At 31.5% G+C, this 21,693-nt stretch overlaps 1 protein-coding gene and 1 long non-coding RNA gene across 2 annotated transcripts; both read left to right on the top strand.

Annotated features, from left to right (window-relative positions):
• The first annotated feature begins 9,512 nt into the window (after positions 1-9,512).
• On the top strand, positions 9,513-10,677 carry LOC107939847 (uncharacterized). The gene is made up of 3 exons (XR_001695273.2): positions 9,513-9,684; positions 9,977-10,078; positions 10,437-10,677. It is a non-coding gene; the product is annotated as an uncharacterized lncRNA (long non-coding RNA).
• A 5,988-nt stretch (positions 10,678-16,665) lies between these two features.
• LOC107939839 (cytochrome P450 CYP749A22) lies at positions 16,666-18,690 on the top strand. The gene is made up of 5 exons (XM_016873224.2): positions 16,666-16,947; positions 17,032-17,255; positions 17,349-17,581; positions 17,692-18,070; positions 18,141-18,690. The coding sequence occupies exons 1-5, from the start codon at positions 16,686-16,688 to the stop codon at positions 18,588-18,590; spliced, it is 1,548 nt and encodes a 515-aa protein (XP_016728713.1). The 5' UTR covers positions 16,666-16,685; the 3' UTR covers positions 18,591-18,690.
• Positions 18,691-21,693: the final 3,003 nt, after the last annotated feature.

Here is a 21,693-nt window from a genome sequence, read left to right as displayed (position 1 = left end):
TCTCTTCCACATAGTTGCATCTCTTTTCGGAAGACGATTGAGTCCCCCGTCTTTTGTTCTATTCTCAAGCCCCTGAAATTACGGAGTATCGTTTCTGTAGTGGGCTAATTTGTTAAAATATCGCTGAGCAATTTTTTATTAACATAATGACATCAAGCCCTTATTGTAGCTTATGCGGATGAATCAACGGCTTTATTTTTTGTACCAAAAATTTAGAATTGTTTGCCCTTGCTACATCAAAAACTAAATCACAAGCTTCTGATAAAAAAAAAAGAGAGAGCAGTTCTACTAAGATTTTTAATATGAATAGCCTTACATTTTGCAGAGATATATGGCGCCATTCTAGGATTCTATTTCCTAGTACCATGACCAAAACAAACTCCTGCTTCCAACATCTCTTCCAAATTTATGTTCTAATATCTTCTTTCCATTTCTCTTTGCACTTCCTCTCTCTCTCTCTCTCTCTCTCTCTCTCTCTCTCTCTCTTTCTTCTACTGGGGATTAGTCATTTATCCACTAGCCAAGCCATTACTTTCTATTCATTATTCTTTTTAACACTATTAACAAATTAACAACTTAAATAACCACAACAAATTATCTTAAGAATCATGAAATTCTATACCTATAAAAGAGTGACCTAATGTATCATGTAAATTGTTTGAAATGCAAGAGTCAAATAATTCTTAATGGTGGAAGAAAATATCTCTCATTTCTCCCCTGAATAATTTTTTTTTATTTTGTTTCCAAAAGAACGTTGTTATGTTGCCGTGATCGGAGCACTAATCCTTTAAATTCAGTATCGGTGGGTATCATACCCCTAAGCACAACATTTTCTTTCAGGCCTTTCAACCAATCAATATGACCTCGAAGAGTAGCTTTTGCTAAAACTCGAACAGTTTCTTGAAAACTTGCTTAAGATATGAAACTTTGAGTGTTCAGAGATGCTCTCATTATTCCCAATAAAACGACTCGATAACAAATCGCAATAATCCAATCAGTTCCTCGGGTAAAAAAAAACACTAGATATTCCATCTTTTGAAATCTATACTTTTGATGTTATTTGACGTATAATAATTTCTATATGCCTCTTATGGATCTGTAACCCCTGAGATCGATAAACGTTTTTGGATCTTATTAACTAAAGAGAGCCGACTTTGCACTATGGTTAACTCAGCACCAATCATGAATCCCAAAGAATTCCAAGAATTCTTGTTATACATTTGTTCCAGCCTTTAATTGTCTTTTCTAGGTTCATCTATTTTGAATCAATCGAATGCACTTCTAACACTTGTTCCACTTTTGGAAGACCTTGCGTTATATCACCAGATCTTGATTTTTCATATATAAATGTAACTAACATATCTCATTCGTAAAGGATTTCTCCATAATGCCCATGTACAGTTGCTCCTAAAGTCGCCATATAAGGCTTAGTTGATCTTATTACTATAGAATCAACTTGAACAATAAAAACTTAACCCAATTTTAGGTGTAGTCCGCTTTTGGCTATACATACATTTTCACAAATAAATTACCCAAGACTAATTATTGTGGGCGATTCTTCACAATAATTATGATGATAATGATGATGGGAAAAATACCAATTCAAATTGACTGAACCTAAAAAGATGTTATGGCATGGATCGAAATTATAAATTTGGCCATTTTCAGCTATTAAATAATAGTTAAGTACTTGAAAAGCCTGTTTTAAATTGTCAATCCTTAAATATTTCACTATTGATCTATGATTATGAGTTATTAAAGGGTAAAATGATGAATAAAAATTTACAATTTTGGGGGTTGTTCCTAAAGGACCCAATAAATTCTTAGTTGGACTGTTTTATCATATTGTGATATTTTACATCGTTGAATTGGCCCATGTAAAAAAAATTAGATGATGACAAAATTATCAAAGATTGGGATTCCTTATTTCTGTTCAATAACGTATTAACAGTTTCGTGATTTTGGCTAAAGGATTGTTGAATCCTTGCGTTGGAATAAATGGAATACAATGGATTTTTATTGGTACGATCTGACCTATGATCAGAAATTAATCATAAACCTAATAGTTCATTTCTTTTTATAATATAAAAAATGAGATTTCACTCAGTCCATTCTTAAGAAATCTCGAATCAAACCATTTTTCCTTACTTCAACAAATGAAGCACATACCTCTTTAGTGGAATAACTTTTATTGTCTTGGTCCCAACTCAACACTAAACAAGTCCGAACTAGTTTAATACTTGTGTCAGAAATTCTTCGAGTTGGTTTGCCATTTCCATAAAGGATATAATTGACAGCTTGAAGTTGCATATTATCTTTTTCCCGAAATGGATCTTAGGGGAAGAGTGTTGCTAAATTTAGACCATCCGGTATTTCATATGGAGTTACAGGTCAAATGAAAACAAAATACTTTTTCTTGGTAGGTGTGATATGTTGGACATAGATCCAATTTTTTTAAATTTTTTTATTCTTTAGAGTTTGTTTTGCCCGTTCTTGGTGGAATCAAGATGCCACTGTGTCGAGATATCTTACCTCATTTCTCGGGAAAATAAATATTACCTAAAAAAAATTTCAGTTCAATCTTTTTTTTTCTCTCCATTTGGACCAATTCGCCCACTTAGCTTCTTGTATTTAAAGTGATTTGGGTATCTACTCCAATGATACTATTGTTCCGTACCATTATGGAAGAAGATTTAGATAAAATATGCACTTCCTCGAGAATGAAAAAAATCAATCTACTTTTATTTGGTATTTTGGCTTATTCTACTCAATCACATCCTCCTTTTTTGACGATTGAATACGCAGTTAGAGTCCCATACTTAGTAATTCCTGATCTCTTTCTTTTGTATCGAGTATCATAAAAAAAAGCAAGAATATTTTTTCTACGAAAAATACCATTTATGGGTATTTCCATCGAGATGCCAGAATGGGAATGCAACATTAGTTCTTTCTCTTGGTCTTGAATAAATTAAAATGGAATAATAAATTTATTTCTTCACCTCTTTGCCAATAAATCAGTATTCTCGTGGAGAATAGCAAAATATATGAAATCACAATGCCTAATACCTATTATTCGATTCAATTCTGAATAATCATAAATCCTATCTTCTTTTTTATCAGAAAAATCCGAACTAAATAAATTGTCTCTCACTTTATCATTATTGATTGAGAATCTAGAAATATATCTTCGTTCGGTAGAAAGATAATGAATGTTTATTTGATCTTAATCCTTGTGGAACGAAAAAGGAACTACACTGAATTTGTACGAATCCCTTGACAATATCCACAAATTGCTTGTTTTTGGTAAGAGATGGACATTACTACATGTAAACTCGGGAGAATGGTACACATCAGTATTCCATTGCATTTCCCACTCTAAGTTAGAATAAATATGTTTTCGAACTTTCTCTTTCAAATTTAAAGTGTATGTTACAGCGCAAATCTCAGCAATCACTTGTTCTGATTTTACATATTGATCGTTTTGGACTAAAAAAAACTATGGGTGGAATAGTCAACTTATATATAATATCTTCGCTCTTAATAATTACATACAGGCCCATATAACATAAAAAAAGCAGGATGCTCGTGACGTGTGCGTGTAGCATGAACCAAATCGTCATTGAATTTTATTTTTCCATTAAAAGGGGCTCGTACATGTTCTTCAGTACCCCTTATAAATACTCCGCTGGTATGAAAAGTTCTTAATGTTAGTTGCATTCCCGGATCTCCAATAGATTGCCTCATAATAATACCTACAACTTCTCCCAATTTAATCAGGTCACCATGAGTGGGGTTCCGACCATAACATAATCGAAAAATCCAATATGTACCCTTACAAGTAAAAGGAGTTCAAATATTTATTGGTTGTGTCCGAAAGGCTCTAAATCGATCGACAAGCTCAAACCTAATATCTTGATTTCGAATGGCAATGCACCGCGGACCCATATGCATATTGTCTGCTAACACACGACCAATTAATGTTTGGAGAAAAATTCTTTCTAGAAGCGTCCTCTTTTGAGGACTCACAGAAATCTCTTGGATGGTGCCACAATTTATTCTGCGTACAATAATGTGTTGAACTAATTCAGCAAGCCTGCGCGTAAGATATCCAGCATTTGATGTTCGTATGGTGGTATCCACAACCCCTTTTCAGGCTACGTAACAAGAAATGATATATTCTGTTAAAGACAATCCTTCACGTAAATTGCTTTGAATGGGTAAATCGGTCATTTGTCCTTGGGGATCCGACATTAATCCTCTCGTTCCCACTAATTGGTGCACGTGAGATGCATTTCCTTTAGCTTGTGAAAAAGACATTAGGATTCATTTCTTGTTGCAAACCACATTTCAATAGATTGACGTAATTTTTCTACCGCATCGATCATTTGTCCTTAGGGATCCGATATTAATCCTCTCATTCCCACTAATTGGTGCACGTGAGATGCATTTCCTTTAGCTCCTGAAAAAGACATTATATTGACTGGGTTAAACAGGTCAATCATCCTAAAATTATGATTCATTTCTTGTCGCAAACCATATCTCAATAGATTGGCGTAAATTTTCTACCGCATCGATCATTTGTCCTTGGGGATCTGACATTAATACTCTCATTTCCACTAATTGCACACGTGAGATGTATTTCCTTTAGCTCCTGAAAAAGATATTATATGGACTGGGTTAAACAGGTCAATAATCCTAAAATTAGGATTCATTTCTTGTTGCAAACCATATCTCACTAGATTGGCATAATTTTTCTACCATATCGATCATTTGTCCTTGGGGATCCGACATTAATCCTCTCATTCCCACTAATTGGCGCACGTGAGATGCATTTCCTTTAGCTCCTGAAAAAGACATTTATGGACTGGATTAAATAGGTCAATAACCCTAAAATTAGGATTCATTTCTTGTCACAAACCATATCTCAATAGATTGGCGTAATTTTTCTACCGCATGTACATTCCCAAAATGATAGTGTTTTTCCAAAATCAAACTTTGTTTTTCAACATCTTGGACTAGCCATCCCTTATAAATAATTTTTTCTCTTTTTGACACAATGCCTAAAACTATCTATAACCCCTCCCCAACTTATAAATTAGAGGATAATACACTTCAACACACTCGAACTCATGTCTTCCTGCATTGATAACAATACTTATGCCAATCAAATTAAGACTTAATCAACACTTGATTGATGATTTTTAATTTCAAAAATAGTGTTAAAAATTTCCAACATATCCTATTTATTTATATTTTAATTTTTTAAATACCACTTGAAAACATTAGGAAAAAAAATTGAAGGATTAAAGTTGCCAACTAGGAAACCTTAAGTATTTTTACCATATATAGAATTAATTTAGCCAACCTAATTAACTCTCAAATATTGAAACGGCTGTTTTTTCCTTTTTCTCTTTTTTCAAGATAAAATGACTGTATAAAATAATAAACGGCTGTCTTTTCTTCTTACCAAACTCCAAAGGTCTGCTATTATTTAATTTTGTCAGTTCTTGCATGAACCCAGAAAAACCAGCCAAGCAAAGGAAACAGAAACAGAAACAGAAGCATCACATTATACTCGCTTCCCTGCAAACCCAATTCTTATTTCTTTGACAAAACAACACAGTGCACGTGTGTTCTAACCCATGTTTTTCTCTTTTTCTAGACTGCTATATAATCCCCTTTGGTTACATCTTTTAGATGCGCAGTGAAGATAAAAGGTTTATTCAGAGAGTTTTATTTTTGGGGTTTTGAAATTTTGCAGGAAATGGCTGACCAGAAAGACAACAAGGACATCAAGGACTCACCTGGTCCTATCCCTGAAGGTTGGGTTTTGCATACCAAGTTCAAAAATGGTATTGAAATCAAGGTATATATTGAAAAATATGGTATAAAATATAAGTATATGTATATTTATATTTAATAGTTCTTACAGAAAAATATGGTATATTTGAGTCATCAAATAATTTGGATGAATGAACTCAGCATTGGATATGTTGTTCATCTCATCTATTAGATGCGACATCAGTTTAATAATATGTGTCGGTATGTGAGTTGTCCTTAAATAATATAAATTTTTTTTTGGATTAATTAATTTTAACAGTTTGTTTGGATTAATTAACAATAACAATTATCGAGAAATTTGCAGACCTACTTATGTCCAGTCACTGAGCAAGAATTCTACACTTATGAAGATCTTATGAGATACGTGAGGTATGCCAAAGCTGCCAAGCTTTCCATCTATACTCCTGTAAGTCTTTACTTCTTCTTCTTTTCCTTATTATTATTTTTTAAAATTTTAATTAATAAAATGGGTTCAAAATAATTAACAAAAAATGCCTTGGATAAGAGATTTTCAAATTTGAATTAACCTGAATCAATAATAAATAATTAAACTGTCTTTACCTATAAATAATATTCTTTTGAAGTAGCTCGATTAATATTGATCGATAAAATTTTATGAATTTAGGTTGATTTGACTTAACAAGACTTGGCTTGTGAACCTGTTTAGAAAATGTTAAATGCATACATATTTATTTATTATGATTATTTTCACATATGTTTAAAATGTATTTTGGCTAATTATTCATTTGTATATATCATTGTTTGACAGGAGTATGTGGAAATCATGAAAAAAGAAGGCCAAAGCTAGTTTCATTTTGGAGAAGAACATGAAGATGAAGATAAAAAAAATGAGCCACCTTGAGTGAAATCTGCAGCAAAATGTTATGTTTAATTCAATAAATGTTGATGGGTTGTGTTTCCATTTCGCAATGTTTGTGTCAGTGTGATTTTCATTTTATTATATGTACTGAGTTCAATGATAAAATTTGCTTTTGGTTTTGGTTGAAATTGTTTTCCATTGTTACTTTTAAGGTTTCCTTCTTTTATTTTTGATGGGGACTGAATCTTCCATTTAAGTGGCTCTCTGGTCATAAATCCTAACTAGATCGTCTTGAGTCTTTATTTTTTACCAATTGAAGGTTTAATCTTGGCTTGATGGTGATGGATGCTCTTTAACGTTGGTGTATTATTTTGTTCAAGATGGTCTTTTTCTGAAGATCAAATGACATGATGAGTGAATTTTTTGATGTGGTGTGTTGTTGGGGAGAGTGGTTGATTTGTTGTGCTTTTTGAAGCTTCAAACGCTGCTTGTGTTTATGGAGTTTCTGGGATTTGCTTTATGGCATCTTTGGTTTTTAGATTAATTTTGATTTGTTTGAATGAGTGTGTAATTGAACCCTTTAACAATAAAACTTTGACAAGTAGCTCTAATAGAGCCTTTCTTGGCAACGAAGAAATTTTGCCAAAATCTTGAACAAGTAAAAAGAATCTGTTCCAACAAATTTGACAGATTGGAGAGGTCTTTAAATTTCTCCATTGTTTCTTTAAATTTTTCTTTCTTGTTGAATTCTTGCATTGATTGTTGTTTGGTAATTCTAAGAACGTGGAACAACCTGTTCAAACAAACTTGACACATTAGAGAGGTCTTTTTGGGGTCATGTCGGATCAAACCCTTGAAGTTTTTCCACCAGGGAGATCAATCAATGGTTAAACCTCCAACTGGGGTAATTGAGGAAGGGATTCGAGTTTGGCAGTACTCTTTAATGGGGCAATTTCTAGAAGGTCTCCAAATGTTGGTGTGGGTCTTGACGGGGATAATCTTTTATTGTTCAAATTTTCTAATGCTGAAGCCGGCGACTAGTTTTGGAGCATGGTCCCTGGCATATTCAGAATAAGCCTGTTATTTTGCGAGAATGGAAATTTAATATGAAATGATTGGATTTTGATTTGGAAAAAGTTCCCAGTATGGATTCATCTCAAGCAGGTTCCTCTAGAACTGTTTATTAATAATGGATTGAGTTACATTGCAAGTGTTTGTGGCACTCCTTTATACATGGATGGGGTTATTACTTTTAAACAAAGGTTGGCATATGCTAATGTTTATGTTGTTGTGTTAGCAAATTTAGTCTTATCTAGATTTATAAATGTTATGCTCAATAAGAATTGGTGTAGAAACTAATAAAAATAATTTTTTATTCAAAAATAAAAAAATTTTAAATAGCAATGATTAGGGTTAAGTCTTAACTGAAAAGGGAAATTAAAATCAAAACTAAAACTATGTAAAGAAAATCACAATCCGACATTAATCCTCTCATTGCCACTAATTGGTGCACGCGAGATGCATTTCTTTTAGCTCCTGAAAAAGACATTATATGGACTGGGTTAAACAAGTCAGTCATCCTAAAATCAGGATTCATTTCTTGTCGCAAACCATATCTTAATAGATTGGCGTAATTTTTCTATCGCATTGATCATTTGTCCTTAGGGATCAGACATTAATCCTCTCATTCCCACTAATTGGTGCACATGAGACGCATTTCCTTTAGCTCATGAAAAAGACATTATATGTAGTGGGTTAAACAGGTCAGTCATCCTAAAATTAGGATTTATTTCTTGTCGCAAACCACATCTCAATAGATTGGCGTAATTTTTCTACCGCATCGATCATTTGTCCTTGGGGATCCGACATTAATCCTTTCGTTCCCACTAATTGGTGCACGTGAGATGCATTTCCTTTAGCTCCTAAAAAGACATTATATTGACTGGGTTAAACAGGTCAATCATCCTAAAATTAGGATTCATTTCTTGTTGCAAACCATATCTCAATAGATTGGCGTAATTTTTCTACCGCATCGATCATTTTTCCTTGGGGATCAGACGTTAGTCCTCTCATTCCCACTAATTGGCGCACGTGAGATGCATTTTCTTTACCTCCTGAAAAAGACATTATATGGACTGAGTTAAACATGTCAATAATCCTAATTTTTCTACCGCGTGTACATTCTCAAAATGATGGTGTTTTTCTAAAATCAAACTTTGTTTTTTAGTATCTTGGACTAGCTACCCCTTAGAAATAATTTTTTTTTTCTTTTTTGACACAATGTCTAAAATTATCTATAATCCAACATTAACAACAATGCCTATGCCAATCAAATTAAGACTCAATTGATGCTTGATTGATGATTTTTAATTTCAAAAATAGTGTTAAAAATCTCCAACATATCCTATTTATTTATATTTTAATTTTTTAAATACCACTTGAAAACATTAGGAAAAAAATTTGAAGAACTAAAGTTGCCAACTAGGAAACCTTCAGTGTTTTTACCATATATAGAATTAATTTAGCCAACCTAATTAACTCTCAAATATTGAAACGGCTGTTTTTTCCTTTTTCTCTTGTTTCAAGATAAAATGACTGTTATTTTATTTTATAATAAACGGCTGTCTTTTCTTCTTACCAAACTCCAAAGGTCTGCTATTATTTAATTTTGTCATTTCTTGAATGAACCCAGAAAAACCAGCCAAGCAAAGGAAAATGAAACAGAAACATCACATTATACTCGCTTCCCTGCAAACCCAATTCTTATTTCTTTGACAAAACAACACAGTGCACGTGTGTTCTAACCCATGTTTTTCTCTTTTTTCTAGACTGCTATATAATCCCCTTTGGTTACCTCTTTTAGATGCACAGTGCAGACAAAAGGTTTATTCAGAGAGTTTTATTTTTGGGGTTTTGAAATTTTGCAGGAAATGGCTGACCAGAAAGACAACAAGGACTCACCTGGTCCTATCCCTGAAGGTTGGGTTTCGCATACCAAGTTCAAAAATGGTATTGAAGTCAAGGTATATATTGAAAAATATGGTATAAAATATAAGTATATGTATATTTATATTTGATAGTTCTTACAGAAAAATATGGTATATTTGAGTCATCAAATAATTTGGATTAATGAACTCAGCATTGGATATGTTGTTCATCTCATCTATTAGATGCGACATCATAGCCCGTACGGTAGTTTAATAATATGTGTCGGAATGTGAGTTGTCCTTAAATAATATAAATTTTTTTTGGATTAATTAATTTTAACAGTTTGTTTGGATTAATTAACAATAACAATTATTGAGAAAATTGCAGACCTACTTATGTCCAGCCACTGAGCAAGAATTCTACACTTATGAAGATCTTATGAGATACGTGAGGTAGGCCAAAGCTGCCAAGCTTTCCATCTACAGTCCTGTAAGTCTTTACTTCTTATTTTCCTTATTATTATTTTTTAAAATTTTAATTAATAAAATGGGTTCAAAATAATTAACTAGAAACGCCTTGGATAAGAGATTTTCAAATTTGAATAAACCTGAATCAATAATAAATAATTAAACTGTTTACCTATAAATAATATTCTTTTGAAGTAGCTCGATTAATATTGATCGATAAAATTTTATGAATTTAGGTTGATTTGACTTAACAAGACTTGGCTTGTGAACCTGTTTAGAAAATGTTAAATGCATACATATTTATTTATTATGATTATTTACACATATGTTTAAAATGTAGTTTGGCTCATTATTCATTTGTATATATCATTGTTTGACAGGAGTTTGAGGAAAACATGAAGAAAGAAGGCCAAAGCTAGTTTCATTTTGGAGAAGAACATGAAGATGAAGATAAAAAAATGAGCCAGCTTGAGTGACATCTGCAGCAAAATGTTATGTTTAATTCAATAAATGTTGATGGGTTGTGTTTCCCTTTCGCAATGTTTGTGTCAGTGTGATTTTCATTTTATTATATGTACTGAGTCGTTCAATGATAAAATTTGCTTTTGGTTTTAGTTGAAATTGTTTTCCATTGTTACTTTTAAGGTTTCCTTCTTTTATTTTTGATGGGGACTGAATCTTCCATTTAAGTGGCTTTCTGGTCATAAGTCTTAACTAGATGGTCTTGAGTTCTTATTTTTTACCAATTGAAGGTGTGATCTTGGCTTGATGGTGATGGATGCTCTTTAACGTTGGTGTATTATTTTGTTCAAGATGGTCTTTTGCTGAAGATCAAATGACTTGATGAGTGAATTTTTTGGTGTGGTGTGTTGTTGAGATAGGGGGGAGGGGTTGATTTGTTGTGCTTTTTGAAGCTGCAAACGCTGCTTGTGTTTATGGAGTTTTTGGGGTTTGCTTTATGGCCTCTTTGGTCTTCAGATTAATTTTGATTTGTTTGAAGGAGTGTACAATTTAACCCTTTAAGAATAAAATTTTTACAAACTCAACTAGTAGCTCTAATAGAGCCTTTCTTGGAAACGAAGAAAATTTGCCAAAATCTTGATCAAGTAAAAAGAATCTGTTCCAACAAATTTGACAGATTGGAGAGGTCTTTAAATTTCTCCATTGTTTCTTTAAATTTTTATTTTTTGTAGATTTCTTACATTGATTGTTTTTTGGTAATTCTGAGAACATGGAACAATCTGTTCAAACAAACTTGACACGTTAGAGAGGTCTTTTCGGGGTCATGTCGGATCAAACCCTTGAATTTTTTCCACCAGGGAGTCATGATAGATCAATCAATGGTTAAACCTCCAACTGGGGTAATTGAGGAAGGGATTCGAGTTTGGCAGTACTCTTTAATGGGGCAATTTCTTAGAAGGTCTCCAAATGTTTGTGTGAGTCTTGACGGGAATAATCTTTTATTGTTCAAATTTTCTAATGCTGAAGCCGGAGACTACTTTTGGAGCATGGTCCCTGGCATCTTCAGAATAAGCCTGTTATTTTGTGAGAAAGGGAAACTAATATGAAATGATTGGATTTTGGTTTGGAAAAAGTTCCCTGTATGGATTCATCTCGAGCAGGTTCCTGTAGAACTGTTTATTAAGAATGGATTGAGTTACATTGCAAGTGTTTGTGGCATTCCCTTATACGTGTACGGGCTTATTGTTTTTAAACAGAGGTTGGCATATGCTAATGTTTATGTTGTGGTTTTTGCAAATTTAGTCTTAGGTTTATAAATGTTATGCTCAATAAGAATTGGTGTTGAGACTAACAAAAATAATTTTTTATTTAAAAATATATTTTTTTAAATAGCAATGATTAGGGTTAAGTCTTAACTGAAAAGGAAAATTAAAATTAAAATTAAAACTAAAACTAAAACTATGTAAAAAGAAAATCACAATTAGAATTTAAGAAAAATCGATACGTTGAAAATTTAGTTGAATGCAAAATTTCAGTTTCGATTTATAGGTTTAATCATTGATGTAAAGATAATTTTAATATTTTATTATAAATTGGTAATAATTATTAACGAATGCATAACAACCAATCTTTTCATACTTTTTGGATAATCAAAATAATCACTATTGATTACTTCTTTTATCGATGAATAATCCTGTAACAAACGCCTAAAATTTAATTTGTCAATAACGTTAAGAATGAAAGAGACACAATAATAATTAATGAATATACAAACAAAATTTATTTAAATTATGTAAGATATCCGCATAATATGAACTGAAAACGTAGCTTATACCCTTTCATACTATTTTCCATAAGTATTAAAATCATTAAACAATTACAAATTTAATCATTTTAATTAACAAGACAAAAGTTATCAAATATCAGCACTATACTTGGCAACTCCTAATATTTGGTAGGCTTTGGATTCTCTGGATGGAGGGTATTCGTCTAGTTTTGGTAGCTGTTACTAACCAATGTTTTATCTTGTAGTACTCTTTACAAGAATAGAAAGATCTTTTTCATTGCTGTTTATGGAAACAATGATGGTAGATTGAGAAGGAATTTGTGGGCTCACTTGGAGAGAAGTAAATAATTAATTGGTTCTAGTCTCTGGTTGCTTGGGGGGAGGGGGGTGGAGATTTCAATGTAATTGCCAGACCTGAGGAGAGCTCTAATTTTGATGGTGCCCATTCGATTACCTTTGGTATGAGGGTTTTCAAATTTGCCTAGACAATTTGGAAGTTCAAGATCATGCTTGTAGCAGTAGGTCTGGTTTTACATGGACTAACAATCAGTAGGAGAGGTTTGTAGCAAAAAAAGTTGGACTGGGTGTTGGTGAATCCGCATTGGATTAGCATGTTACCTCGGAATTTCAAAGGCAGTGGTAGAAGAATTGTTACAGTATGTTCTCCCAGCTGAGGCTCGGGAAAATTTGGTAAAGGAAATTACTAATGAGGAGATTAAAGATGTTATATTTGAGCAAGGTAATAACAAGGCTCTAGGCCTTGATGGATATTCATCCCTATTTTCCAAAGCAGCTTGGTCTATTGTTGGGCAAGATTTCATTGTAAGATACTTCTTCCAAACATAAAAATTCTCCCTGCTTTCAATTCTACCATTGCTGTTCTTGTTCCCAAGTGTCAAAGTCCTAATTCTATTAAAGTCTTTAGACCTATTTCTTGTTGTTCAATGGTTTACAAGTGAATTACCAAGATAATGGTTAAAAGACTCTCCATATTTCCCATGATCTCTTCTCGTTAGAGTACATTTGTACAAGGTAGAAGCATCATTGATAACAAGTTATTGGCACATGAATTAGTCAAAGGCTATTGTAGAAGTACTCTCTCCCCCAGATGTGCTTTTAAGATCGACCTTCAAAAAGCCTTTAAGTCTCTTAATTGGGAGTGTTTACTTGTTGTTCTAGATGCTAAAGGAATGTCGAACTTTGTTGCAAGGAGATGGAAACAAGAGTTCACTTGTTCTATGGATGTAGTTTCTGAAAGATAGTTTGGAAAAGTACCCTTGATCTCTATCATATTCAGAAGGATGTTATGGACAAAATCAAGAACTTCAATGGGCTTGAACCAAGTTGAAAGAGAAGAGTTTACTTACCGTATCTTGAATCTAGCTTGTACTTCTTTTGTTTATTTGGTTTGGAAGGAAAGGAACCAAAGGCAATTTAGGGGACTGTCTAGTAATGAGCAACTACAGTGGTGAAGCGTAGTGGATGCCCTAAAATAGTAAAATTGTAATTTAAATCCTTTATAATTTATAAAATTTTAAATTAATAATGATAAAATTATACTTTAATTTCTTTAAAAATGATAAAATTTTGATTTAACCCTTTCAAAATTATAAGATATATAATATTAAAATGAGCAACTAATTGTTATAAATGTAAAAAGAGTTGTCCAAATTAGATTACAGGGTAGAGGGACTGATGGGTTTGATTTTGTTAGTAGTAGATTATGTACAGAAAGTGATTAAAATATTCTTTTACATACAAAGTTATTATATTGTAAGAGTGTTTTTTACTATATTTATACAATAATTTAAGTTCATGATTGAATTACTATTACGAATCAATCGGGCATCAATTTAGTTAGTAAAATTATAGAAATATCTTTTCATAATTAAAATAAATTATATTTAGTCTTTTAATTTTTAATAAAATTCAATAAAAAAATTTGCATGTGATTGAATTTGAACCTGTATTATTTACATCAATAAGACATTTACAAATTCAATTTTATCATTTTTGCCACTAGTTGGGTAACTGTGGTAGCTTTTAAAATTTGGTACAATAGCAACTTTAACCCTCAACCTTTATAAATGATGTCAATTTAGTATTGAATCTAAAAAAAATTCAACCCTCAACATTTACAAATGATAGTATGAAAGTTATTACCTTAAAATTTTAGGTGTTTCTATTTTTTGTATTTCTTTTATCAAATTTAGCAAATATATATATTTTTTACTTTTTAAGTGAAATGGGCACAAAGAAAAGTAAAATTGTAAAGAAAAAATCAAATTACATAATGCATAAGTATGGAGGGCTAGATTTTTTAGAATCAAGACTAAATAAACACAATGTAGAAATGTTGAAGGTTAAAGTTTCTATTATGTGAATTTTAAAAGATGTCACCCCAACCAGTGACTAAAAAGGACAAAATTAAATAGTTGGGTAATAATTTTGTAATTTTTTATAATTAAGTGATGAAAAAAAAATTTACTAATAATTGGGTAACTACTAATACAGTTTACCTTAACATTGAAAAGTATAAATATATCAAAATAAAACTTTGTTTGAACTAGTAAAAGATAATTTTATAAATGTTAGTAACATTTGTTCAAATCTAAACAATTGTAACTTTTTTATTGATTTTTATTAGAAAATAAACAAGATAGAAATACATCCTAAAATTATTGTAGGGATTTTTGTTATTTCGAATAATATAAAATCTAGAAAAATATGATTCATTATATTTTAACCTAAAATATTATAAATTTAATATATTTATCATTTCAATTAAAGTTTTATTTAATTTTTAATATTTTTATAAATATATTTATTATTATTTTTTCAATTTAATATTAAATTATATTTAAAAATTTTAAAATAAAATTCTTAAAATAAGCCCACTTGGTAAAGTTGCTCTTTTTGTCAAAGTTCCTTGCAATAATGTTTCCCACTTTATGTGGGGCTGCAATCGGATACAGATTATTTGGCAAGTTTTTTCTTCAACGTGTTACACGCAAAGGAGAAAAAAATAGGGTTTTTTACTAAAATAGGAAAAAAAAATAAAAAAAATGTCAAAATAATATAAAGCAAAAATTATGTATCAAAATGGTACATTTGGAGTGGTGCCGCCTATGGCAGAGGCGTGACCACCCCATGTCAAATCAAAAGTTACTGTTGCTGCCTGTCAAATTGTGGCACAGGACTGAAATGTAATAATATAAAATATTTAGGGACCTGTTATGAATTGTTTCATTTAGAATGGCTGCTGAAAAAAAGGAGAAAGGGTGCCGCCTAACAGTGTGGCGGCACCAAACTTTAAATATGGCTAATATGAGTAAAAACCATAAGTTAAGGGCTTATTTAACTACAAAAATAGGTTAGGGGCTTGTTTAAAAACAATATAGTGAGTTGAAGGGGAATAAAAAGAAAATAATAAATAAGGAGGGCTAACAAGGCAATTAGCCATATTTAAAGTTTGGTGCTGCCACAATGTTAGGCAGCACCCTTTCTCCTTTTCTTCAGCAGCCATTCTAAATGAAACAATTCATAACAGGTCCCTAAATATTTTATATTATTACATTTCAGTCCTGTGCCACAATTTGACAGACAGCAACAGTAATTTTTGATTTGACATGGGGTGGTCACGCCTCTGCCATAGGCGGCACCACCCCAAATGTACCATTTTGGTACATAGTTTTTGCTTTGTATTATTTTGACATTTTTTTTATTTTTTTGTCCTATTTTAGTAAAAAACCCTATCAATTAAGATGGTCACGTCATTTTGTATCATTTTCTAATTATTAACTAATATTTTAATATTTTTTATATTATTTATATATAATTTTGGTAATTTGTTAAACTTAAATTTTGAACTCTAAACTCTCAAACTCAAACCTTAAACCTTAAACTCGACCCTTAAATCCTAAACTTGAATCTTCAACCCTAAATCTTGAATTTGGCATTTTAATTTAAGATTCAGAGTTTTGAGTTTGAGGTTCGGGGTTCGAGATTTAGGATTCAAGTGCAAGGTTCAGGTTAAAAATTACCAAAATTATGTATTAATGACATATAAAAAATTGTTGAAATGTCATTAAGTAATTGGAAAGTGATATATGATGACGTGACACCCTGTTTCATAAAATCTTTTCTCTTTAGTCATTATTAATTTTAGCTAAATTTAGTTTTAACCTTTAAAAAATATAATTTAACCATCAATTTTTTAAAAAAATATTATTATTTTAATGTAAATACTAAGTAAAACATTAAATTTTAAAATATGATATCCTCATAATTCATGTGTATTCGTTCAAAATGGAAATCACAATATAAATACAAATGGAACATCTGGATTCAGGGGTAAGAGAAGAAAAAAAAGAGTGGCTTGATGGAGCTTGTAATTCTTGTCCCATGTTGTTTCTTCCTCGTAGCTTTAATAAAGTTCCTTTATGAGTACATGTGGATACCTCTCCGTATAGAACATATGATGAATTCGCAGGGAATCAAAGGACCTCCTTACAAATTCATCTATGGAAACAACAAACAAGTTACCAAAATGAGAATGGAAGCATCAAGCAAATGTTTGGCCTTAACAGATGATATATTTCCCAAAGTACAGCCACATTTTTACACCTGGATCAACAGATATGGTAAGATCCATGCATGTTTTTCATCATGGTTTCTATTTTATGGCTCCAAGAAAAGATAGATCCTTTTTTCTTTTATGTGATTAGGGAAGAATTATCTTTCTTGGAGCGGTGTTCGAGCTGAACTGGTGATTTCAGACCCCGAACTTGTCAAAAAGGTTCTAAGAAATAGTGAAAAAAAATTTCCAAAAAGGAAGCTTTCAGATATTGGTGAGAAGCTGTTGGGAAATGGGCTTGCGTTCATTGAGGGGGGAAAATGGGCAAAGCATCGAAAGCTGGCCGATAAAGCTTTCCATGGGGAAAGGCTAAAGGTAAATCCTTGAAATATATAAATTAGTTGTAATTATACATAGAGTACTGCAATATAATCAGAGCACTAACATATTGGAGGATTGTTTGGGCAGAACATGACTCCAACAATAATTGCTAGTGTCGAAACAATGCTAGAAAAGTGGAAAGCTCAAGAAAGCAAAGAGATTGAAGTATTCGAAGAATTCAGATTATTGACTTCAGAAGTGATATCAAAAACAGCTTTCGGTAGCAATTACTTGGAAGGGGAGAAGATTTTTGTCATGCTCAAAAAGTTGAACATACTTGTGAGCCGAAATATTTCCAAGACTACGATTCCTTTCACTAAGTATGTTCCCTCTAAATCTGTTAATCCCATGTTTTTCCTTGATTGTGTTCTCAATCCCCATGGATATAGTTTTCTCCTTATATATGGCTGACCTTGGTTTGCTTTCACAGCAAATTATGGAAATCTGCTGATTTGCTAGAGTCTGAAAAACTTGAAAAAGGCATACAAGATTGTGTGATGGAGATAATTAAGAAAAGAGAAGACAAAGTTGTGGGTGGAGAAGCTGACAGCTTCGGTGATGATTATTTGGGATTACTTGTAAATGCTTATCATGATTTGAACGATAAAAACAAGCTTTCATTAGAAGACTTGGTAGGTGAATGCAAAACAATCTACTTTGCTGGTCAATCAACTCTTAATTCATTGCTTTCATGGATAGTCCTACATTTGGCAATCCATGGAGATTGGCAAGAAAAAGCAAGAAGAGAGGTGATTGACATATTTGGTAACCAAAATCCGCATCTTGAAGGCATCCCCAAACTCAAAACGGTAAGTAAACTATAAAACCAAGAATTTAAATTGTGATCGCTACACTAACACATTTCTATTTTTCAAACAGATGTCTATGATCATCAACGAAACTCTAAGATTGTATGGTCCAACAAATGGCCTGCCAAGAGAAGTTGCAAGAGAAGTTCAGTTAGAAAAGCTAGTCTTGCCTGCTAATATAGATATTCTGGTTCTAAACAGCAGACTTCATCGTGACCCTTATTTGTGGGGTGATGATGCACATCTTTTTAAACCGGAGAGATTCTCCGAAGGGATTGCCAAAGCTACCAACTACAACGCTGCTGCATTTTCCCCTTTCGGATTGGGACTTCGATCTTGTGTTGGTATGACCTTTGCAATGATAGAAACCAAGATTGTTCTCTCCATGATTCTACAACGTTACACCGTTTCCCTCTCCCCCACCTATGTCCACTCACCAATACCTATTATCTCCCTTGTGCCACAACATGGAATTCAAGTAATTCTTGAGTCACTGCATAATAATGCTTGTAGTACATAGCTGTTAAGAAACAGGGGTTTAGCATAATTGGTTTATGTTTGTTTCTGATTAGATTAAAGACATGTTTAAGTTATCTATTAATTTAAGTGTCTTTCCGTAATTCGACCACATAATAATACCTAGTATTAGTTAAAAGTTTAGTAATAAATGAGCCAATATTTATTCATCTTTTATTTTGCACGTAAAAAGCATTGAAGATAATACACAAAAAGATATTAATGTATTTAATTGATATTTTATTACACTAATTCGTTAAAAATGTTTAAGTATACAAAGACGAATACACTAGATTCTAGCAGCACATATAGGACTTATCCTTCTACAAATCCCCTTTTACAAGCCAAAAAGATCTTGTACACAATTTCGTTGAAAGAATCATATTTAAATTTCCTATTTGAATTTTGGTCATCAATGAAGATGTTTTTTCATTTCTTTAGAAAATGCACTCCAATTCCAAAATTTTCTCTCTTTTTTTCCTTCAAGTTTTATCAAATCAATTGAAATTCAATGAGATTAAAGAATACTAAAAATCTTATCACACGTGTTTGCATGTAAAAGTCACAAATTTAAAACACAAATGTGTGTTTAAAGAAACACACAATAAATTCATTTTAGTATGAAATTTAATGACTCTTTATCATATGATTATTTTGGACCATATCTTGCTTACATTTACTTAGTTTTTTTTAGTGTTTTTATATGTTTTAAATTCATTTTAGTTGATTTGACTTTCTTGTTTATGTTTGCATTGTAAACATGGTGGTGTTTTTCACACATTTAGTTTTAATAAAATATTTCATGTGGCATTTGCAAGTAAAATAGGTTTGGAAATATGTCATGGAACCATGAAATTAAATACACTTAGCCTAAAGTTGATCCAATGTGATGATTGGCAATTCAATGCCCAAAGATTCAAAATTTGTAATTTGGACACATTCAGAACTTCTAATCAGAACACTACTTAGTGTTCCAATCATTTCTCGAGCTCCAAGACTCTAGTATACTTTATATCATTGGAAAGGGATTTTGAAGATCTATTCAAATATTGGAACACCAATGCTAAAATGCATCAAGGAGAATCCAAAAGTAAAGAAAAATTTATAAGCTTCACATTGTGGACAATTTTGACACATTTTCATGTTTGGGTCATATCTCTTTAACATACTTGGAGTTTGGAGTTGAAATTTCTATAATAAATGTACAAGATGCAGATATTCAATCAACTTTCTTTGATTTTTAGCTTTGGGAGTCGTTCTTTGAACAAAAGAAGTCATCGAATAATATGTAAAAAATGATTCCAAAAGATGACAAAGAAGTGAGCCTGGCAATTTATTACTAGCAACTCCTTTGCATTGTCATTTTCCTCTTCCCAAATCTTTATAAACAACCTTTAGTTTCAAAATAGGAGGCATCTTGGAATTGATATCAAGAACATTTTCCTGTTAATTTTTGTTTGTTTCTTTATCCTTGTAAAATCTCAAGTTTCTTATATCTATTATGTTTTTCTATCTAAGTTTGAGTTGTTTAATTTTGTTACGTTATTTTAAGTTTTCAATGCTGAGGTGAAAGGGTGAGACTCTTGGCAAATATTAAGGTAAATTTCATTATTATTTGAGCTAAAATTAATTATCAATAACTTGTTATAATCATACTTGTAAATTAAGATTTTTTTTATTTGTTATAGACAATAGATAGAACAATGAATGATTGGATAAATTAACTTTGGTTTGTTAAAGATATATAAAAATTGATATAATAAATATTTGAAATCTTTTTTATAAGTTTTGAAGTTATTAAGTTATTATAACACCATATTTTTGGACTGCACTTAAATAGCTGAACTTTCATATTGCACCATACTTTGTTTATGGATTCATTCGCTGAACTCTTGGGCTTATATATCGGACAATCATATTGGACACTCATTTGATGGCATATCTTTGCTTATAGATTCATATGCTTAATTATTAGACATATATTGCTAAATTATCCGATTGAAACCTCCATTTTGTGTGGATGCTAATTGAGGAATAACATTAGGTATTAAAATTTAATCTTAATATGATACCAAAATTGGATCCTCTAACCTTAACACATTTTCTTCTGGATATTTGTTTTTATTATTATTTTGAGTTAATTCTTGCATTGATTTTTATTTACATTTCTAGTGTCTTTTTTATTTCTCCTACTGTCATTTTTTTGGACACTCATTCTAAAGTTTGGTATTGCACCAAAAGAACAAATTAAATTATATATGAAATCAATTTACCAATGAGTTTTTTTAGGCTTAATTTATTAATGAGTATCGAATTTATAAATAGATTAAGATTTATTAAAAGGTTTATTCACTTGATGTCCCTAAATTATAGATTAAATTTTAAATTAATATCTAAACTTTAAAAAAATATTTAAATCATCGAATTTTAAATAATATTCTAATTTGAAAATTTTAATTTTGGACTAACAAAGGAAATAATATTAGATTGTAAGACCTCATCTCTTTCATGATATTTTAATTATTATCTTTATCATATTATTACATACAAGGTTTAATTGGACGGTATTTTTTAAACTAATAAAATTATCATTGAAAGGATAAATAAATTAGTATAAAAATAAATGCCGGGCTGCACTAAAACCCGGACCAACAGGTCCACCCTTTACACCCGGACCTATAGCCCAATACGTGTTTGATCCAATATAAAGTCAATGTCTCTCTGGAAGAGCAAAAGATGGGAGTAGCAGCATCTGCGTCTCTTCACACATCAGATATGGTGTTCATCAACATCATGTCATCAAATCTCCTCTGCTGTACGGACATTCTGAAGGAGAAAAAATTGAAGTAAAAGTAAATTGCATATAAAAGAAAGCTTGGAAATTCAGTAGTAGTGAAACATTACATAGCCCAAATGGCTTGTGAATTGAAGCATGGCATGCCATCATCCTATATGTCTTCAAATATTTGCAACTGTGGCTCAATCAGGATCGCCCAATGATAATTCAACCACATCCTCTACTATATGCACATTAAAGTCCTATAAACCTGATACTATTGATAGTAAAACATTCCATTGTCAAGATTTAAGAAGATGTTTTCTCAACG

The sequence above is a fragment of the Gossypium hirsutum genome, chromosome A02 (assembly GCF_007990345.1).
Source record: "Gossypium hirsutum isolate 1008001.06 chromosome A02, Gossypium_hirsutum_v2.1, whole genome shotgun sequence".
Classification (NCBI taxonomy): domain Eukaryota; kingdom Viridiplantae; phylum Streptophyta; class Magnoliopsida; order Malvales; family Malvaceae; genus Gossypium; species Gossypium hirsutum.
This window is presented reverse-complemented; position numbering and strand designations above follow the sequence as displayed.